The 17,992-nt window shown below is 39.0% G+C and overlaps 1 protein-coding gene across 4 annotated transcripts in view; it reads right to left on the bottom strand.

Moving 5' to 3' along the window:
- Positions 1-17,992, bottom strand: part of ARNT2 (aryl hydrocarbon receptor nuclear translocator 2) — a 97,196-nt gene that overhangs the window by 68,550 nt on the left and 10,654 nt on the right. For 2 of the 4 annotated variants that reach the window (XM_053954801.1, XM_053954798.1), the window contains exon 2: positions 4,062-4,173. In XM_053954801.1, coding sequence (XP_053810776.1) covers positions 4,062-4,173 — 112 coding nt within the window. Of the gene's footprint in view, positions 1-4,061; positions 4,174-7,717; positions 7,789-10,155; positions 10,177-17,992 lie in introns of those variants that run through there. The other 2 variants (XM_053954799.1, XM_053954800.1) reach the window with 2 other exon arrangements.

Consider the following 17,992-nt stretch of genomic DNA (forward strand, 5'->3'; position numbering starts at 1 on the left):
AGCTGTTTGTTTGCAAGTGGAGGGCAGCACTGGGATGGCTCCACCTGAAGCTACTCACAAAAGCATCACATCAGGCACGCCCTCACTTGGTTTCACTGGCAGCTGAAACACACCCGAGAGAAACAGTTTCAAACTGGGTGGAAAGGGCTGCAGAAAAAGTTATACACCTGTGGGGGAAAGCCTTTTCTTCAGGGACTTTATGAGACACTGGTTTAATCTGGGACAGATTAATTTTGTTACTCTTTTCCTTCCTCTCCAGTACACTGAGATCACATACCTTGTGGATATGATTCTATGATTTATTTAGCTTCCAGCCAAATACTCCAGCTGAGTGCTAAGGAATGGGCTTTCCCCAAAATCAAATATTAGCTGTACTGCATTTAATCTGGTTTATTATTACTGGAATACAATGAATTGATGATGATAACAGTTTAAGGCTTGATCCTGCTGCCTGCACTGTATCACCACCTCTGAGGGAGTGAGGGTGACTAACACACCTATTTATTTCGATGGTTGGATATTAGCTTCTTCCTTAAGGAGATTCTTGATGGGTTAATATCCTCAGGTAACACCTCCCACATTTACAGTGGGCTCATCACAGCAGAATCTGAATGCATAGGGTATAACATCAGTCTGCACCAGACTAAGTCTTTAAATAATGCCTTTGCTTTGTTAAACTACCCAAACTCCTTTATTTCATACAGAAATTGAACATAAATTTAATTTAAAATAGCAATACTTTAAAAAAATGCAAGAGCAAATGTATCACTGTTCCATCTTTGTTAATAACACATTTCCTAATTTCACTGTGCAAAATGAAAAACCCTTTGAAACATTAAAAAGAAACTCCCCCAGATATAAAGTCATTGATTCCACTGTCCTGCCTGATCCATTGTGTCTGCTTTACAGCAAGGCAGAAGGAAAGGCAGTGAATCAGTTGTAACCTTTAGTAGAACACAGCAGAACACGTAAAAATAATATTCCATCAACCTCCTCATACCCTGACAGATAAGATCTTCTGTTTAGATAGAATATACTGCACATTAGCAAAACAGTAGAAGCAGCCTCCCAGAAGACAAATGACATCATTTCGGAAGATTCAGAAAGACTATCTTTTATCTTCATTTAAAATTCCCATTTAAAAAAGGCTTTAAAAAAGAGCTGCACTATGCTCTTTTGTTTTGAAGAGACAGCATAAATCTTGTTTTCCTCTTTCATACTGTTCACATCAATCGTGAAAAGGCCTGATGCATAAGGTACTTATTAAAATGTATTTTCCTTAGAAGATGTGTGGCTACCATAAATACAGTAATAAAAATACTTTTAAAAATTAATTATTCTTAATTAGAAATATTTTCATAAAAAAACCAAGAAACCAAAATGCCTCCAACAAGGTGGACCTGCACATATTAAAACATTGACATGTGAGAGGATTTCAACACTGCAACAAAATTATTATGTAAAATTCCCAAGAAATGTCAAAAGATGCTTGCCATGATTACACAGTGCAGGAGGAGGGCAGGCAGGAATGGTCAGGAGCAAATGCAGCTGAGAAGCAGATGGGGATCTGTATTACAGCCTTTTATTGAGCACAATTTTGAGGGGTAGAATGGTGGAGTGAGGTCTCTTTTCCCCAGATTTTGGTAGTTCTGGTTCAGAGAAAAGGCAAGACACTGTGAACCAAAACAAAACCAATGCAACTGAAAACAGCTCATCCAAAAAAAACCAACCCTCCCTGCCCAAGTACAGACAGCCCAGGAAGGTGAAAAAAGCCCCTTATCCTCTAATACAGCAAAGCCTGCATTAAAACCACATTAAATAAAGAACTGAGGGTGCATTAATCCAAGGCAGTCATTGACCACTGCAGTGCATTATGCTGTCACTTTTTTCTATGAAGTAGTGGGTATAATTTATAGAAAGGAAAAATATTTTTCCAAGCTGTCAATGAAGCCAAATGCCGACACGGCAGAAACACCTTCTGGACAGCCAGTGAGTTTAAACTGATCTATATTCAAGTCCACACAGCAATTATTCTGCCAGCTTGCCTCAGCAATTATGAAAAAAGAAACAATTTTCAGAGATAACCAAAACTGGGAAAGCTGGCTGTGTGTGCTAGCTCCACTCCTTTATGTTTGACACAGAACACTCCTAAAATGCCCAAGGATGGAGGTGTACAAAGATGTATCACCAGAACAGCAGTGAAAGGACCAAGTGTTAGTCGCAACTTTGTTCAAAGAGAAGCTCAGAGGAATTAGACACAGCAGGCATTCTTTCCCTCAAGGTCTGAATACACAGAGCGAACATTAAAAAAAAATTATAAAAATAATAAAAAAAAGCAGTCTCAGCTCAGGCTTGGAGAAAGGCAATTAGTTCAAAGCTATAGTGCACAGATGAAATACCACGATCCAGGTATAAAAGTGAATCTATACTAATTTACTCACTGAATTAACACATTATAGACATTTAAAATAATTTGATTTAATGTTCCTCCCACCCTCCCCTCACTTCACCTTCTTACAAATAAATGACAATACTTGAAATGCAACAGTTAAAGCATTTCAATTAATATCAAGTCCGTATTTAATATCACAATATTTCACAGTCAGCAGCATCAAACCTTGGCAACAGGGAATTGCAAACTGATATTCAGAGCTGACATGGTTTATGATCAAAAAAGAGATCAAATATCCTGCAACTCAAGTACAAAACCTTATCTATGTTAGATAGCAATGAAAAGATGTTAATGCTTTGTCTTTTCTTTTGAGTGCAAGTTTAAAAAGGTTTTCTCATTGAGCAGCTTGAAAATAATATGTGACGCCTGTCAAAGACAGATTTTAGGAGTTTCTCAAACCAATTTCATACAGTTAGCTGAGCATAAGAAGGGCACTCAGTGGGGGAAGATATTCAAACTGTTCTGTCCAAAGGAACACCCCTCAGAACAACCATCCAGAGTGTTCACAGCACACCAACCTCGCTCCGCATTCGAGGCAAGCTCAACCTTTCCCCTTGTTAATTCACTCCAAGACTGAGACTCCAGCACTGTTACTGGAGCAGACACACAAAGCTGGCAACATACCTTGGTGAACAATCCCTAGAGCAGCTCTTGCCAGGAATAATGTCCTCCTTAGGTGTTCGCCAGTGAAGATTTCACTCACTGTCGATCCTGTTAAGCCCCACCACTTTCTGATTTAGGACTAAATATAAGACCAATTAATCTCTTTTCAAGAGACTCTCAGATCAGTTACCTCTGAGAAAACATCATCCGAAGACCATTACTATTTGTGATCAACCTTTGATAAAAACAAGAGGGAGTTGGTAACACTAGAGAGTAGTTTTCTGCTCTTCCCAAGCTCTCGCTACACTTTTCTTCTAATACAGAGACTTACTATGAGTTGCCACAGAGCAATCTGATGTGGGCAACTACCCCGACACCACATCAGCCTCTGACACTACACAAAACAAATTTTCTTCTTTAGCAGAGCCCTCAAGCTTGTGTAAGGGCTGAATTTGATTCAGGCCCTCCTCCCAGAAGACTGTGCTGCTTCCAGTGAGACCTAGAATATCATGATCCACAATCTCTGAAGAGTGAGCTCTCATGGTATTTCTGTACCTGGAACTATAAAGAAAACATCTTTAATAGGCCTCTCTTTAAGAGATTCCAAGTGTAACCTTCAGATGAAATTGCGTAAGTCTGCATTTGCAATCTTGCTACCTTTTTTCACTTGATAAATCTCTGTGAGATTAAATAGATATAGGCAATACCCATTCACTATATCTACAACAGCCACAGGATGCAAACTCCTTTCTGGATGCTTTGCCAAACCTGGAAATCTTTTGAAACAAGCAAAACAACAAGCCATATGCTTATCAGCAAGTTTGATCTCGCAGGAAGAACAGATGCATTGAAGAGAAAAACAAAACATCAGTGACTAATGTCATAATGCAGTTTACATAAATACAACATTACATAATAAACACACACATATATACAGGTGCATTTTGACTTTTCCAAGGCAAGTAATTTCCAGCTTCAGACCTGAAAAAAAAAGGAGATGGCTTACCCAGAGCGACGCTTTCCTCCTCTGGAAGGCATGGATCCTGCCATCCTCACTTGTCCACTCGCCATCGGAGCCACTGGCAAGGCCACCGAGCCAGGAATGTCTGATGCCATTTCTGTAAGGCAGAGGTAGGGGAAGAGGTGGGGGAAATCCCTTAATCCATTACCTTCAAGGAGAAACTTCTGCTGATAACATTAGAGACAGGCCCTTCCCAAAACAGAGAAATCTTTCCTTTTTATTTCTGAGGAAAAGTAAAGCTCTCCCACTAAAACCCAGCAGTTTCACAGATCCTTTAGAAAAAGCCCAGCTAGATCAACAGACATTATAGTGTGCCTGGGAGACAGAGAGAATTGCAGGCAGATATCTCTGTAATTCCACTGACCTAATGGGTCTCATTTTAAGTCTCAAAGAAGCTGTCAGATCAAGGCCAACAACCTTCTACAACAGTTAAAGTGCTTGTACAGAAATGCAGAGCTGAATCACCAAGGCAAATGAAGCTGTGGATCATGGTACCAGGGTACCAAGGAAAATAAAAGTTCAAAAACTCAGTTTGGCAGAGAGGCCAAGAGTTGAGAGCAGAGATGAATTATCAGGTGATACTGGTTTTTATTATTTATATTCTGGAGGCATTCCGAGGCCCAGAGTGAACTTGGAAGAGCTCAAAGGCTTCCTGCATTTCTGTCTGGTGTCTTGCAGAGCAGAACTGCGCCCAAAATCCAGGCTGATATTTATCCCTCTGCCAGGGCTCGAGGTATAGCCACAGGTTTAATCAAACCTCAAAACTCTGATGTGAGAAACTGCAAAAGCTCACCTTATGCAATGGCTTTCAGACCACTAATGGCAAGTACTTCTGAAGTCTATTAATAACAGTCCATTATAATTCAAAAAAGAAAAGTGGAATATAACATATTTATACCCTTTTCTTCAATCCCATTATTAAGCATGGGATTAAGAATGTTTTTCCTCCATATAACTCTTATAAACTATATGAGCAATTAAAACTTTTCTCTAATGCACATATACTTTATTCACTCTGGAGGAAAAATCTACAGTCAAAACATTTAATTATCTTGAAAGAAAATGCATCTTCCTTCCAACTTTAAAAAAAAAAGACTTGGCAAGGTATCTGGAGCTACAGCTAAATATAATTACTAATGGAAAGTAAATCTGTTTAAAAAATCCTGCTATTTTTTCCCCAACAGATAAGTATGAAATAACTTCAATTATGGAAACAGGAATCCATGTTCTTTCATTATGTCTGGAGAGCACTTCCATCTCTGCCACACTTTATACACATCCATTATGCAACATTATGCATTTCAAATAATAACATTTTATCTGTTCACTGATTTCATGGATTTCTTCTAGTACATTTAGTTTTATTAACTCCTTTCCAACTAAAAAGCAACAGAGCAATCCAATATTTTTTAACAAAGTCTGCAAGGCCAAACAATGAGACTACTGCCTATGCCCCCACACCACAGAAAGTGGCTAAAGCTGCAGCTATGTGGAAATACAACATTAAAGCACATTAGCATATCTCCAGACAAATAAAAGCATCAGCATGCAAACAACTGGCAAATCACTACTTCCAGAATAAGTACCCTTAGCTGTCTAATGCACATAATTCACTCAGAACATTCAAACTCGTCTCTCATGGATAGAACCGAAGGTCATTCTGAAATGCTCTGCTCACTCATTTATTAAAGCAGATGGTAAAAACCATAATAAATCTACCTGCAAAGTGTCCCCGTCACTCAGAAACACATTTTCATACAGATCATCAAGGAGATACTAAGACAATTTCAGATCATCTCTGAGCAATATTTTAAGAGTAAAACAATACTATACTGTGTTGAGAAACTCTTGTAACCTCATTTTCCTCAATCTAAACCAAAGATGATGAAAAAACACACCAAGGGTTGCATCCAAAAGCCAAAACTAATTGTTTCAGGTAACTTTACAGCTTCCCCAAACAATGAAACAAAGCCCCCTTTCTCTCCTTTATGCATTCCATGCTTAGAGGTGCATCCAAAACAGGATGAGCAAACCTTTCTGTAGAGCCCTTGCTCTCACTCCTGACAAGTCAGGAAGATCTAGACATAGTTTTGATCGTTGTCCAGTTTAGGTGGTTGTGGATAGGCAGAATGAGTTGTTTTTCTGCACGTATTTTCAGCCTTACACATATGAAAATGTAAGAGGCAAGGGCAGCTATCAAGATTCAAGTAGGAAGGACAAACAGAACTGTGTATTTTTTATAAAGAGGGAAAAAAAATTAAAAGGAATGGCCAAAGCAGAGGTTCAGTTATGTCAGTGTCCAAAAACACATGAAAGAATATATTTTACTACAAACAGATCATGTGTCTATCACGGTATAAGCTAAAGAATTACCGTGTAGATATCTTGATGTTACAGAATTGCACATCAAAGACAGTGCAATAACTTAATTTCTTAGACAAATCAGCCTTCAGATAAGTCTTCACAGTCTTGGGAGAATGAAACCAAGTTCATTGTACTTACTGCTCTAGAAGGAGGTCTTCAAAAACTTCCACTTCCAAGATAAGAGCACAAGAAGAAAAAAAAATCAGGGGACGCACTGACACTCATCCACATGAAAGCTCAGCTAAGAGGGAGGAAAGGCTCAGGCCTTCAAATCACAAGACTTTCCATTCTGCAGCAGTGTGGTGCAGTTGTGACAGATCTGCACACCTATCAGTGTGTAAGACACCCAATTTACCTTTCCATTTCAGAGCTTCCCATGTCAGAGACATCACCCACAGTGTGAGCTATTGCAGCTCTCGTGAGCTGCTCGAGGTACACTGCTGAGAAAAGCAGTCAGCCTTCCAGGCTCTCTCCCCTGAAACAACAGAATTAAAAGTTCTGCTGATGGAGAAACCAAGAGGCTTTGGTCTCTTTCAAGCCACACAGCAAAGAAAGCAACTCTGAGGGAACAGCACCATGGAGCATGGAACACCCTGAACCTGACCCAGGCAGGGCAGCAGTGGAGCTCCTCACACACTACCCTGGTGTTCCAACGGTGACACCGGAGCACTGCAGGGGGACTCCAGGGACAGAGATGACAAAAGGATCTCAGTGCTCAGCTGCAGCCAGCTGGGTGTCAGGAGCTCTATCCCAGTTGGACGGCTATACAGAAATGTAAACAATAGATCGTGGCTGTAAGAACTTAACTCAGAAGAGCTGAAGGCCACAAGAACATCTGGATAGAAGAAGGAATGGATATGAACTGCTTCCCAAATTACTTTCATCTCTACTCATTCATAAGAATATAAAAAAAGAAGCAGATCTTGATGATATTTTTATGTTTATAAATTATGCCTGCTGAAGAAAGTAAAAACATTGACATGTTATCTCAAAAACAAGGGCCAACCTGGGAAGGCAGAGCCAAAAGCAAAATCTGATGGAACAATCGGGTGCTTCTCTGACTAAACATGTGAAGATATCTGCCTATGTATGCTCTGGAAAGAAAACAAGAGAGAGAAGAAAAAAATGGCATTCATAAACTGGAGTCTCAGATAGAAATACTGTGGTAGAGAAGCATCCCAAGGAGCCTATTAGCATAAACAAAACAAAAAAACCCCAGAGAATGCATCAGACACAGACCAAAAGAATAAAGTAACATAAGGAAGTCTTAAGAGTACCTCACAATTCTGAAGAGTTACATAAATTTAGGGCAGTCCCAGCCACTCTGTTGGAGCATAAATTAGTATGGAAGCCCAGACCTGCAGCATCAAGTTGGTTGCAGATATATTTAAGAAACAAACAAACAAAAACAACAACAAAAAAGACATGCTGAGTCAACAATCATAAAGATCATGTTTTCAGGCTTATCTAAACCCATGTCCAGATACACATTATCACGGATGCTCACAGAAGTGTTTCATCAGCAATAAGTGTTGGGAAACATGGTGCTCTTTCTGAGATTGAATGTTCAAAGAATGGACTTCCTTCTGCCAATGGAAATAAACAAGCATTGCTTACTCTACCCAAAAATAAAGCACAAATGTAAGGGGACAATTCTCAGGAAGTGAAGCAAGGTCAAGCTGAACATTCTTGAAAATCATCTGTAACCATCAAGGCGGAGTTCTGAAAAATTTCTTTATGATCTTTAAAAGTGTTATTGTTTCTTAGTGTCAAATAGAAATAATTTTTTTGCTGAACAAATGCGTGCGGTATTTCATTTGGAGGTTAGAGAGTTCCTAGAGATCTGCCAAAGAACACAGAAATGTTATTAGAACAAAACCCAGCACAACGCTCGCAATCTTTAGTGAACATTCCTCCAGCTGGACAACACTTAACAGCTCTTGTCTTATCACTGTCATGTCTGGGAGCAGGCCAGATCCTGCCACTAATATTTATGTTCATCTTGGGGATCCCTGAGGAGCCACATTAATTCAGAAACAATGTAAAAGCAGAATTAGTCCCTCCATTTCTGTCCAGACTTAATTTCACTGCTGAACATTCAAAGTTTGGATATTACACACTTTACTTCAGTGTCATATTTAGGTTGACCCCAAAATATTCATGGATGTTTCTGAAATAAAAGATAATCTGCAAACACACATTAAAATACTGGGATAAAATACAGGGATTTATTTATTCCCCAAAACCGACGTTCATCTCAAGCTGTTACATAGATCTGCAAAAGAAATAGCTGCTGTGCACTTCAAAAAGCAAAGCACAAAGAGCAAGCTAAATGCTGCACAAGGATACCATGAAAGTGCACGAGAACCCCAATCAGAGCAAGAATTACTGAAAAGTGCAGCATGCCAGGATGAACCTGGACTTCTCTTTTTTGCTAGGGAATTATTAAACCACAGCTCTCAAGCCAAAACTTTAAATCTTGAGCCCCACCCCAGATCCAGTGCCTGAAATGCAGCTCTGTCTTTTCTCTGACACAGATTTGTGACTCGCTGAGGTATCCCCCAGAGAAGGGCAGCTCTTTGGCCAGGTGTCCTCACAGGGAGCATCACACAGCTCCAGGGATGGTGGCCTCTGCTCTGCCCCCCTCTGCATCTCCTCTCAGCCATGCATCCTGCTGAGCTTTAAAATGCTGTTCATGACAAGACTTTCTAAGTCTGTCTTACAAAAGGTCCTGTTAATTACACTATTTTCAGCCACTCGAGCTATACTCCCCTTGCCTAAATACAGCAGACGTGGACAGGGCCAGGTTTAAACCCAAAGTCTACTGGAGAAATGTTTTTTCTGACTCCCAGAGACTTTGAATCCCTGACAAGAGCTGTGAGGACCAGTTCCAGGTTTGCTATTCCGTGCCAGGTACCACTGAGCATGCTCTCCACAGGGATCCTTTATCCTTCAGTGTCTACTGTAATAAACACGGCTAAAGTCAGATACCAACACCTGACTAAACGAGAGGAAATTCTACTTTTATCAATACAAATGTGACAGATTTCCAGCCACTAATCCACAGAATGGCTGAGATGTCAATCACTCCCAGTAAATGTGGATCTAAGGCTAAACACAGAATTACGAACGCGGCCAATCCCATCAACAGCATCGTACACAGTGATTTCAAAATGTTCTTTTAAATATTCTAAGAAAGCAGATTTTAAAAACTTCTTTAGAAACTGTATTTTTCATTACCCTGAAGTCATACGGGAGTTAGATGCATCTCAGCTAAATGGTTTTGATTGCAGTCAATTGCAAGGGGGATTTTCTGCCTAGCACAGAGACATTTAAGAATAAACTATATCATAGCTCTTACTTTAGAATATGCCAACAAAAACATGAAGCCATCATGTAGTCAAAAATACTTCACAGAAACACTAATGCTAAAAATCTAGCTGTATATTTAGTCATTGCTTTTACATATTAACTACAGAGATTATAAAACAGAGCTCACTCTCAAAGAATATAAAAAATCCCCCTCGTTTTCATTGTTCCTGATAACTCTGTTAGTACTGTTTTACTTGCATTCCATTGCCAGACACTTTAAATAGACTGCACATCAAAAACATCTACTGTACAGAGAGGATATGCAGAAAAGCAAAAACATTCCTTGCCATGCTCTCGACAGAATTACGATTACAAATAAATCACAAAATATAAGAAATCCCACCTTTAAGGAAGACTCTTACAAAGATGCTATTTCCTTCCTGTGAACAAAACCTTCTTGGAGAGAAATTTTATCCGCATATAAGAAGAGTCAGAAACCTCTGGGAAGAAATGTAGCAGCATTGGTATTCTGCTCAGAAAATGTCATCACAGATCTGTTTACCTTAACTGTGGACCATGATTCAGCCGGTGACAACCGTCTTGCATACTGATCAATTTATTTGCAGCAAAATTACTAACATTTTCTACTTTAACCATTTAGGTTCTGGAAAGAGCAACTAAGACAGGAATAATATAAAAATCCTAATTAATTAAAAACTTTCCCCTCCACCACAATGCCCTGTGCTTTGGGGTGTGAGGGGGGCCCACCCCTAATCTTGAAGATAAATTAGGGCATATGGTGAGCAGTTACTAGAGAAACGTTCTCTTTTTCAAAACGAAGATCAGAGCTTTATCCTCTGCCTGCATCCCAGGTGAATGTTAAGCATACTCAATGCGGGGGGGAGATGATGAGATTGAGCTGCTCAGGTGAAGGGGCACTGTCTGTTCAGCAGAGACTGGGACCCAGCATTTAGGAGAGTGGCCTAACTGGTGCTCCAGAGGCCAAATCCAGTTACCTCGCTCCCTGCCTTCTCTGCTGTGACTCTGCAGGAGATGCAGGCTCAGTGACACACTTAGGAGGTATCTGCCATATGCCCCACCAATAGACTGGAAGAGCAAGTTTTGAAGTCAAAGAGGTGAAACCCTCTATGGTACCTCCACACTGGACTGCTGTGTTCACACAAGTCATCCATGTGGGATGTCCTGGGATCTCACTGCAATCCACGCCCTTTTGTGTGCCCCACAGCTCAACAACACCACCTGGATGTACAAAAGAAGGTGGGATGCAGACAAAGAATTGGAAGTAAACTGTGATAAAAGAGACTTTTGGTCTACTTTATGGGAATTCGTGCAGCTTGATGGACAATGTGAGACCAATCACTGCAGGATGAGCAGCCAACACTCAAAACCAGGATCCTCTGAAGCATCCAAAATTAGATATGCCATGCAGAAACCACAGTACCCAAAAACCTGTGGAAACATCGATCTTATGATCTGTAAAACCAAAACATTATTTCATACATTACTAGCTGATTTTGAATGTTATTTTGACAGCAATTCTTATTTTAATTTCCAATTTTCATGTTAATCACCTTATTCATTCCAGTCATGTTGGTAATTCCATTCATCCATACCTACCTTGTGGTCAAGGCACAAAAATTTCCAGAGATAAGATGAAGTAAGGAAAGGATGTGGACCACATTCATATTCACTGCCTAAATGACCAACACGACCCATATAATTGAATAAACTCAGAATCAATTAGCACAATCCAGAAGACGACAGAAGTCACACCTCTGCACCCACTGCAGAGAATGTTATAGACTAAAAATTGAACTTGAAGCAACAGACAGAAGATGCACTTGGCTACTTGAAGTTAGCCTGGGAAGAAGGGAAAAGGCTTCTTCATTCCTCCTATCTTCCTGACAAATGACATTGCACCTTATGCCCCTGTATTTTTCCCTGGCTATTTTTCCACTTCTTATTCATAATTCCATGTTATCTCTTGACCTATTCAGCCTCTGACTGAGGTGAACTATTTCTTGTACTCTCTTTAATAAGTGCATCCAACTGCTGACAAGTCTTGCCAACCTACAGCCATTTCCCTCAAAAGATGTTGCTGAAATTCAGAACAGGGAGCAAAGGTTAAAAAAGAAGCTCCTGTTCTGAAAGCATGTCTCTAGTCTTGGAAAAACAATAAACCCTCTCAGAATTAAAACAAGGCTTGTGTCTGCACTGCAGAATGAATGTGAAAACTGACCTGAACCCAAGCACCTGGCCTGCCTCTAAAATTTGATAATCCTTCCCCTTGCAGAAGTGGGGGCTTTAACTCAAGCAGAAGAGCACCCAGGTCTCCACCATGATTATCATGGACTGACACATTAGAAGAAAAGTACTTCTTACACTTCCAAAGTCTGGAAGTGCATGAAGGAGTGAGCCAGAAGCAAATCCAAGGACCTGGGGTAGACTCACATTGATAACACAACCTGAGCCTCCAACACTTGGCAAACGTCTCAGATATAAATAGGTACAAGTGGGAAAGTGCACATGCAAATCAGGCAGGGAAGTAGGGCAGCTACTGTAAGAGACCAGTTTACAGGGAGGATGAAAATCTGACTTGGAAAGGCTGCTCCAGGATTGATGTAAACATCATTAAAAGAAGAGAGGCAGGTGCTTAGCTTACATGAAGGGTCACAGTAAAACAGCAGACAACAGCAGCAGGACCATTTAAGGTGTTTGAATGTGACCCTACCTGGTTTTCAGCAACTACAGACGTGATAATGCAATCATACAACATAATTCCACACTTAATCACCTCTGCATTAACATGCCCTGGTTTTATTGACGTTATTTTGGCTGACATTACTGACTTGTAGCAAAAGTGCCAAGCAAATCACCAAAAACCAAGGCTCCCCAAACTATGCATCATTTCCATTTGAAATGAATGGTGATTCTTCCTCCTTCTCTGACATTTTGTATTTGCCAAAAGTAACTGCATAATTATAAGTTATGTGCAAGAAACAGAAGGTAACATTCAATGTTATTTTCCATACTTTTTACTGAGCATCAGATTAGCAAATGGCATATATGGCTGTTCTGTTATGTACAACTGCCCACAGCTGACCCATTAATGAACTCACAAAAACCGTGCAAGCACACACCCAGCCTGGGCAAACAAACATGAGGAAAAAATAACAAACTCTAAGGACTTTCTTTCAAATTTCTCAGAGACAGATCATGCTCCATCCATTAATTCTTCATTTAACAAGTCTGCTTCATTTATCTTGTTTTGGTTGGCACTCAATTAGAAAGTCATGTACAGGACAATTTTTTTTTTCCCTTTTTAAAACAGAACAGTTGCTGTATTTCATGCAGTAAAACATCAGGAGGGCAAGTGGAAGCTGCAAGACCAGCTAAAGCTACACTAAAGCCAGGCACAATAATCCTGAATTAGGCAAAACATCTCCATACAGCCCTGTCTACAGGATTATCACTAATTGTTAAAAGGGCCTAGTAAAATCTGTTGCTTAGTAAATAATCAAAGAGAATAAATTGAGAGTTACTCAGCTGGCAAGTGCAAGTTAAAAAAAAAAAAAATAACCCACACAGCCATGCTCTCAGCTCTACTGTAACTTCAGTTATGGATGTGTTTTGTCATATCTGCCTCTATATCTGTGAGATTTATTGAGCTTGGACTTCTGTCTACACAGAAAGAAAAGCCCTCTCATCCAACCACTCCTCATCTCCTGCCTTGCACAGCTTCCCATTTTTGCTGGCCATTTTCATGACTCTGTATACATACATACATATCTATAGATATAGATATAGATATAGGTGTATGTACACACATATATACGTATTTTTGTATACACACACATATATAAATATAAATATATATATAAAGACCAGAAGAGTTAAGCCTGGATTCCTTCTCCCACTGCATTGCTTCTCCCCTCTTGGGTGTCACCCCAAGCCAGTGCACTCCTCAAAGGCAATGTCAAAGTGTTTCAGCCACTGTCACACTATCCCACAACTTCCCCCTTCTCATCTTTCTTACCTTCCCTTACCCTTAGCATTTTTGCCAAGCTTTCCTGAGCAATCACAACTATCTCTGGATGCCCCAAACTCCCTACAATGGGCATCTGCGGATGCCAAAAAACGACATAGGATTTATATAGAGCCTATCCAAAACTGTGGAAAAGAAATTCACTGAGCTCTATGAATCAAACATCACTGGCTGGCTGGAGGGTGGGACGGTAGCCAGGGGAAGCACCACACAAGCTTAATCTGATTTTGTACTCCTTCAAACACCTGCTTTTGTCAGTGCTAGGAAAGATATGAAAAATTTTACTTTCAGGACAAGACAGCATATTTTTACATCAGGAGCAGCAGAAGTAGCATTTCTTAAGTGTGTTTCTTCTACAAAGAAGAAAGATAGGAAATTAGCCAATTACTGCTATTAATTTATTTCATTAACAATAAAATCAAGCATTTTTCATTGTATGCCCTTGCTCTGGATCACTGATTATTAATTTTATACCATCACTGCTAATTTTCTTTCCTAAACTCATTTTGTTTCTTTTCCCTGTTCTATAATCATCAAAAAATATTTGCAAGCAAATTTCCTTTTATAAATTCCTATGTAACCGTTTTATGATAAAGAAATAATAACAGTAGTAATTGCTCAATAGTTTATCTGAACTATGTCATCATTTGAGGCTTCATTTTTGTTCATTCATCTTCAAACTATTTATTTTAAAATAATATTTCCACAATCTTCTATCAAGTAGTCTGGCTTATTACTATCTATCTAGCAATTATTTTCCAGCAATAGAAGCCGGCTTAGATTTCAAGAATTTTCAGTGCTTGATCACAAATCTATTTTTTAATGTACAAGTTCAACTGCCAATTTGTGGAAATTATTTTGAAGCTTCTATTAAAATACTTGCAATGGTATACATAAGAAGAAAACAGATCAATACCGTGGCTCTCCAGAGTTTACATCATAACAGGATGACAGCACTCTAAACTCCTATCAAGTACATAAAACATAGTCAATAGCTGTATAAATGCAAAGAAATAAAGCTAATTGGTAATAAATCTGTTCAGAACATTCACCAAAATGGATTTTAACTAAATGCAGATCAGGGGCAGCCTAGCTTTCCCAGAAATCCAATGTCTTCTCTCAACTATTTCATTTTTTCCTCTAACCAGAAATGCACAGAATTCACATGAAAGTCATTGCCAACATCACTTGTCCATATTTTCTGTTAATTACAGAAGAAATCAGCTATCAGATTTCATGACCATGAGAGGCTGTATTTATGACTATAACTTTTGGTTCATGTTCAAAGAAATTTGACAACATATTTCTTAAATAATGAGCAGAAACATTCAAGTGAATTAATAAATTCTTGCTCTCCTCTTACAATTGTTTCATAATCTTTTAACTCATTTTCACTGAGCACTGTTCTAAGTTCACAGGTGCAAGTGGTTATATAATTTACCCTAGATGTAGAAATTTGAAAATGCATGGAGCCAGACCAAAGCAGAAGTGTTATCCTGCCCCTGACGTGGCTACAACAGAGCAGGGGGCAATCACAGGAGGAATCTCTACAGTCACTGAGGAAGGCTTTGTACATCCTCTTTCTGAGGAAGTGGCGACTGTCAAACTCCATCCCAGCAAACCCAGCACCACTGCTCTGCTGCTGGCCCAAGAGCTGTCCTGCAAGCCACACTGTGGTCACAGACTGAGGTCTTTGTGGTGCTCCCAGCACACCAGACCAAGACATTCACTCCCCAGAAAGCTTGGGAGCAACACAGCCCAGCGGCAAAGGTGTAAAATGTGCCCCACTCCCATTCAAATGATTCACTGAAAATTACTGACTCGTGTCCTTCAAATGCCTTTATGTTTTCTTACAAAGATTTATAAGTGTGCCTCAGAAGGGCCTGTTAATTTTAAATTTCATTCAGAACAGCAACTAGCGTTACCAAATACTTAATTATCAGTAAATTTACAGTGTCCTTGGGCACTGTTGGGTAATCAGAATGCTATTGTTTTCATTAAACAGCATTCTATTGATAGCATTAATGACTTCAGTTCTGCCTGATCAACAAGCAAATGATGCTTATTTGATGTTATGATAATTAATTAGCCTTTTCAGGTGCTTTCACACCCCAATTCATTACTAAGAGTAAGAATTTTTATGTGAAACACCTTAAAAAGAATATCAGTATTCGTCAAAAACACATTCTAAAAATAGGGTGTGGTTCAGTACTTACTTCTTTTCTCACGATTTCTAATACAATGTTCTCTGCCTAAAAATTGCAGAAGAAAAACCCCACATTTAACTCCTTTCAAAAACCTAGCCTGAGCATTGTAAATACCCAGTTCATTTTATGCCTGTCTGAAATCCCTTTAAGTCAAAGGAGATTTTCTGATTAAAATTTCTTTTCTTTTTTTTTTTCTCTAGAGACAAGAAAACAGCCAACTTCACTTTCCCACAGCAGCAAGAAGGATCAAAAAATATGACTCAGACGGGGTGTACATGTGAACAGCCATTATTTCTCAAACTCCTTGCTCAGTTTACAAAATACTGTAGTCCAGCCTTCAGACCATGGAAGAGGGCTATGGATAAGAAAATTCCAGATTCGAAGTGAACTGAATCTCAAAAAGCCACCTGAAAAGAGTGCACCAGTGTTCCCACAATACTCATCTGGCACCTGTCACCAACCTGGATGTGTTCAGTTTAATCTCCCAACAAGGACAGCCTTCAGAACATCTTCTGATGTCTTAACTAATCTGATACACCAACCCACATTAGCAGTTACCCTCCTCTTTGCAGATGAGTCTCCCAAACCCTGAATTTTTCTGCAAGCAAAAAACCTACATTTCAAATAAAGGTTTTAATGATTTTTCTACTTTTCACTGCCCCTTCACTGAGTATTTTTTAGAACATTCTTCCTTTTAGGTAATTTCACATATTGTATCTTTCATGTCTGCAAATAGAAAAAAAAGCAATAGAAGTTCATAAGATTTTGGGTTCTCAAAATTGGATTTACTGCTGTTGCTGTTACATTCTAGAATTTTTCATTCCTACAAATATTTCAAATGGCACAACTCAGTGTTATGGCATAAGGGAAACCTTCACAGGCACGTAGAAAATACAAAATACTACAAAGCTCTGCTGCAGAATATTCCTTAATGTTACTTTAAGTTTCCTGCACTCCCAAGAATTTGTCATGAATTTTGGATCACTTTTTTCTGCTTAACATCTTCCCAGAGCTACGTCCTGAACATATTTCATAAAACTGAATCTCATGCTTTCTTTGTAAAATTAATAGTTTAACATAAGAGAAAATGCTGTTTCCAGATGGGCTGTGCTAGACATTCTGAAGTGATCAGCAGTAATAGCCATGCTGTTACTTGCTTTTTCAAGATTTGCTGGATGTTCTACCAGTGAACCACTAAACAACAACAAAAACAACATGTAACAACAAAGCACTGTTTTTCTGTCCCCATATTCACATTAAACATGATTTGACATCCATTACAAGCCACTGTTCCCAAAAGCATACAGACAGTTCTGTGCATATATCAAATGCAGAAGTGAAGAATGATACTGAAAAAACCCTCATTGTAAACAAACTGGATGTTTGTCAAAAAACAAGCTGATTGTTTGTCTGTAAATATTGACCAAAGTAAGGTTTTAGCTTTGCTATTTGCTGACTGAAGAGCAGCACAGGCAAATACACAGGACACACAAGATTAGTCTGAATTCCAAACCTGGCAATCAGGTTCCAGCTACTACAGGGACTCTATCCAACAAAGCAAACAACCAGTGGCAGCCACAAGCATTTACCAAGAAATCACTACAAATACTTTATCCTTACGTTTGAACATTAGAAAGAATCATTTCATTTTTGAAAATGTATTTACTTCCAGGGACAGTTCATTGATTTGATTTAAAGAGCAGTTTCAGTTAACCCACTAACCAAATACCCCCATATAATACATTTTCCTACTTTTAAAATTTAACTTGCAAATGCACAACAAACACTTGAAAACAATCTCATAATTTTCACTCAGTGCAACTGTATTTTTCATATAGTTTGATCATCTCTTTGGTGTATGAAGTAATGCGTATTTTGTTCTCAATCTTAATACAAACTGTAACTGGATAAGAATAAACTAATGCATTTTCAAAGGCAAATTTAAGTGTCAAAAGCAACCATAAGAC

The sequence above is a fragment of the Vidua chalybeata genome, chromosome 13, assembly GCF_026979565.1.
Source record: "Vidua chalybeata isolate OUT-0048 chromosome 13, bVidCha1 merged haplotype, whole genome shotgun sequence".
Classification (NCBI taxonomy): Eukaryota; Metazoa; Chordata; class Aves; order Passeriformes; family Viduidae; genus Vidua; species Vidua chalybeata.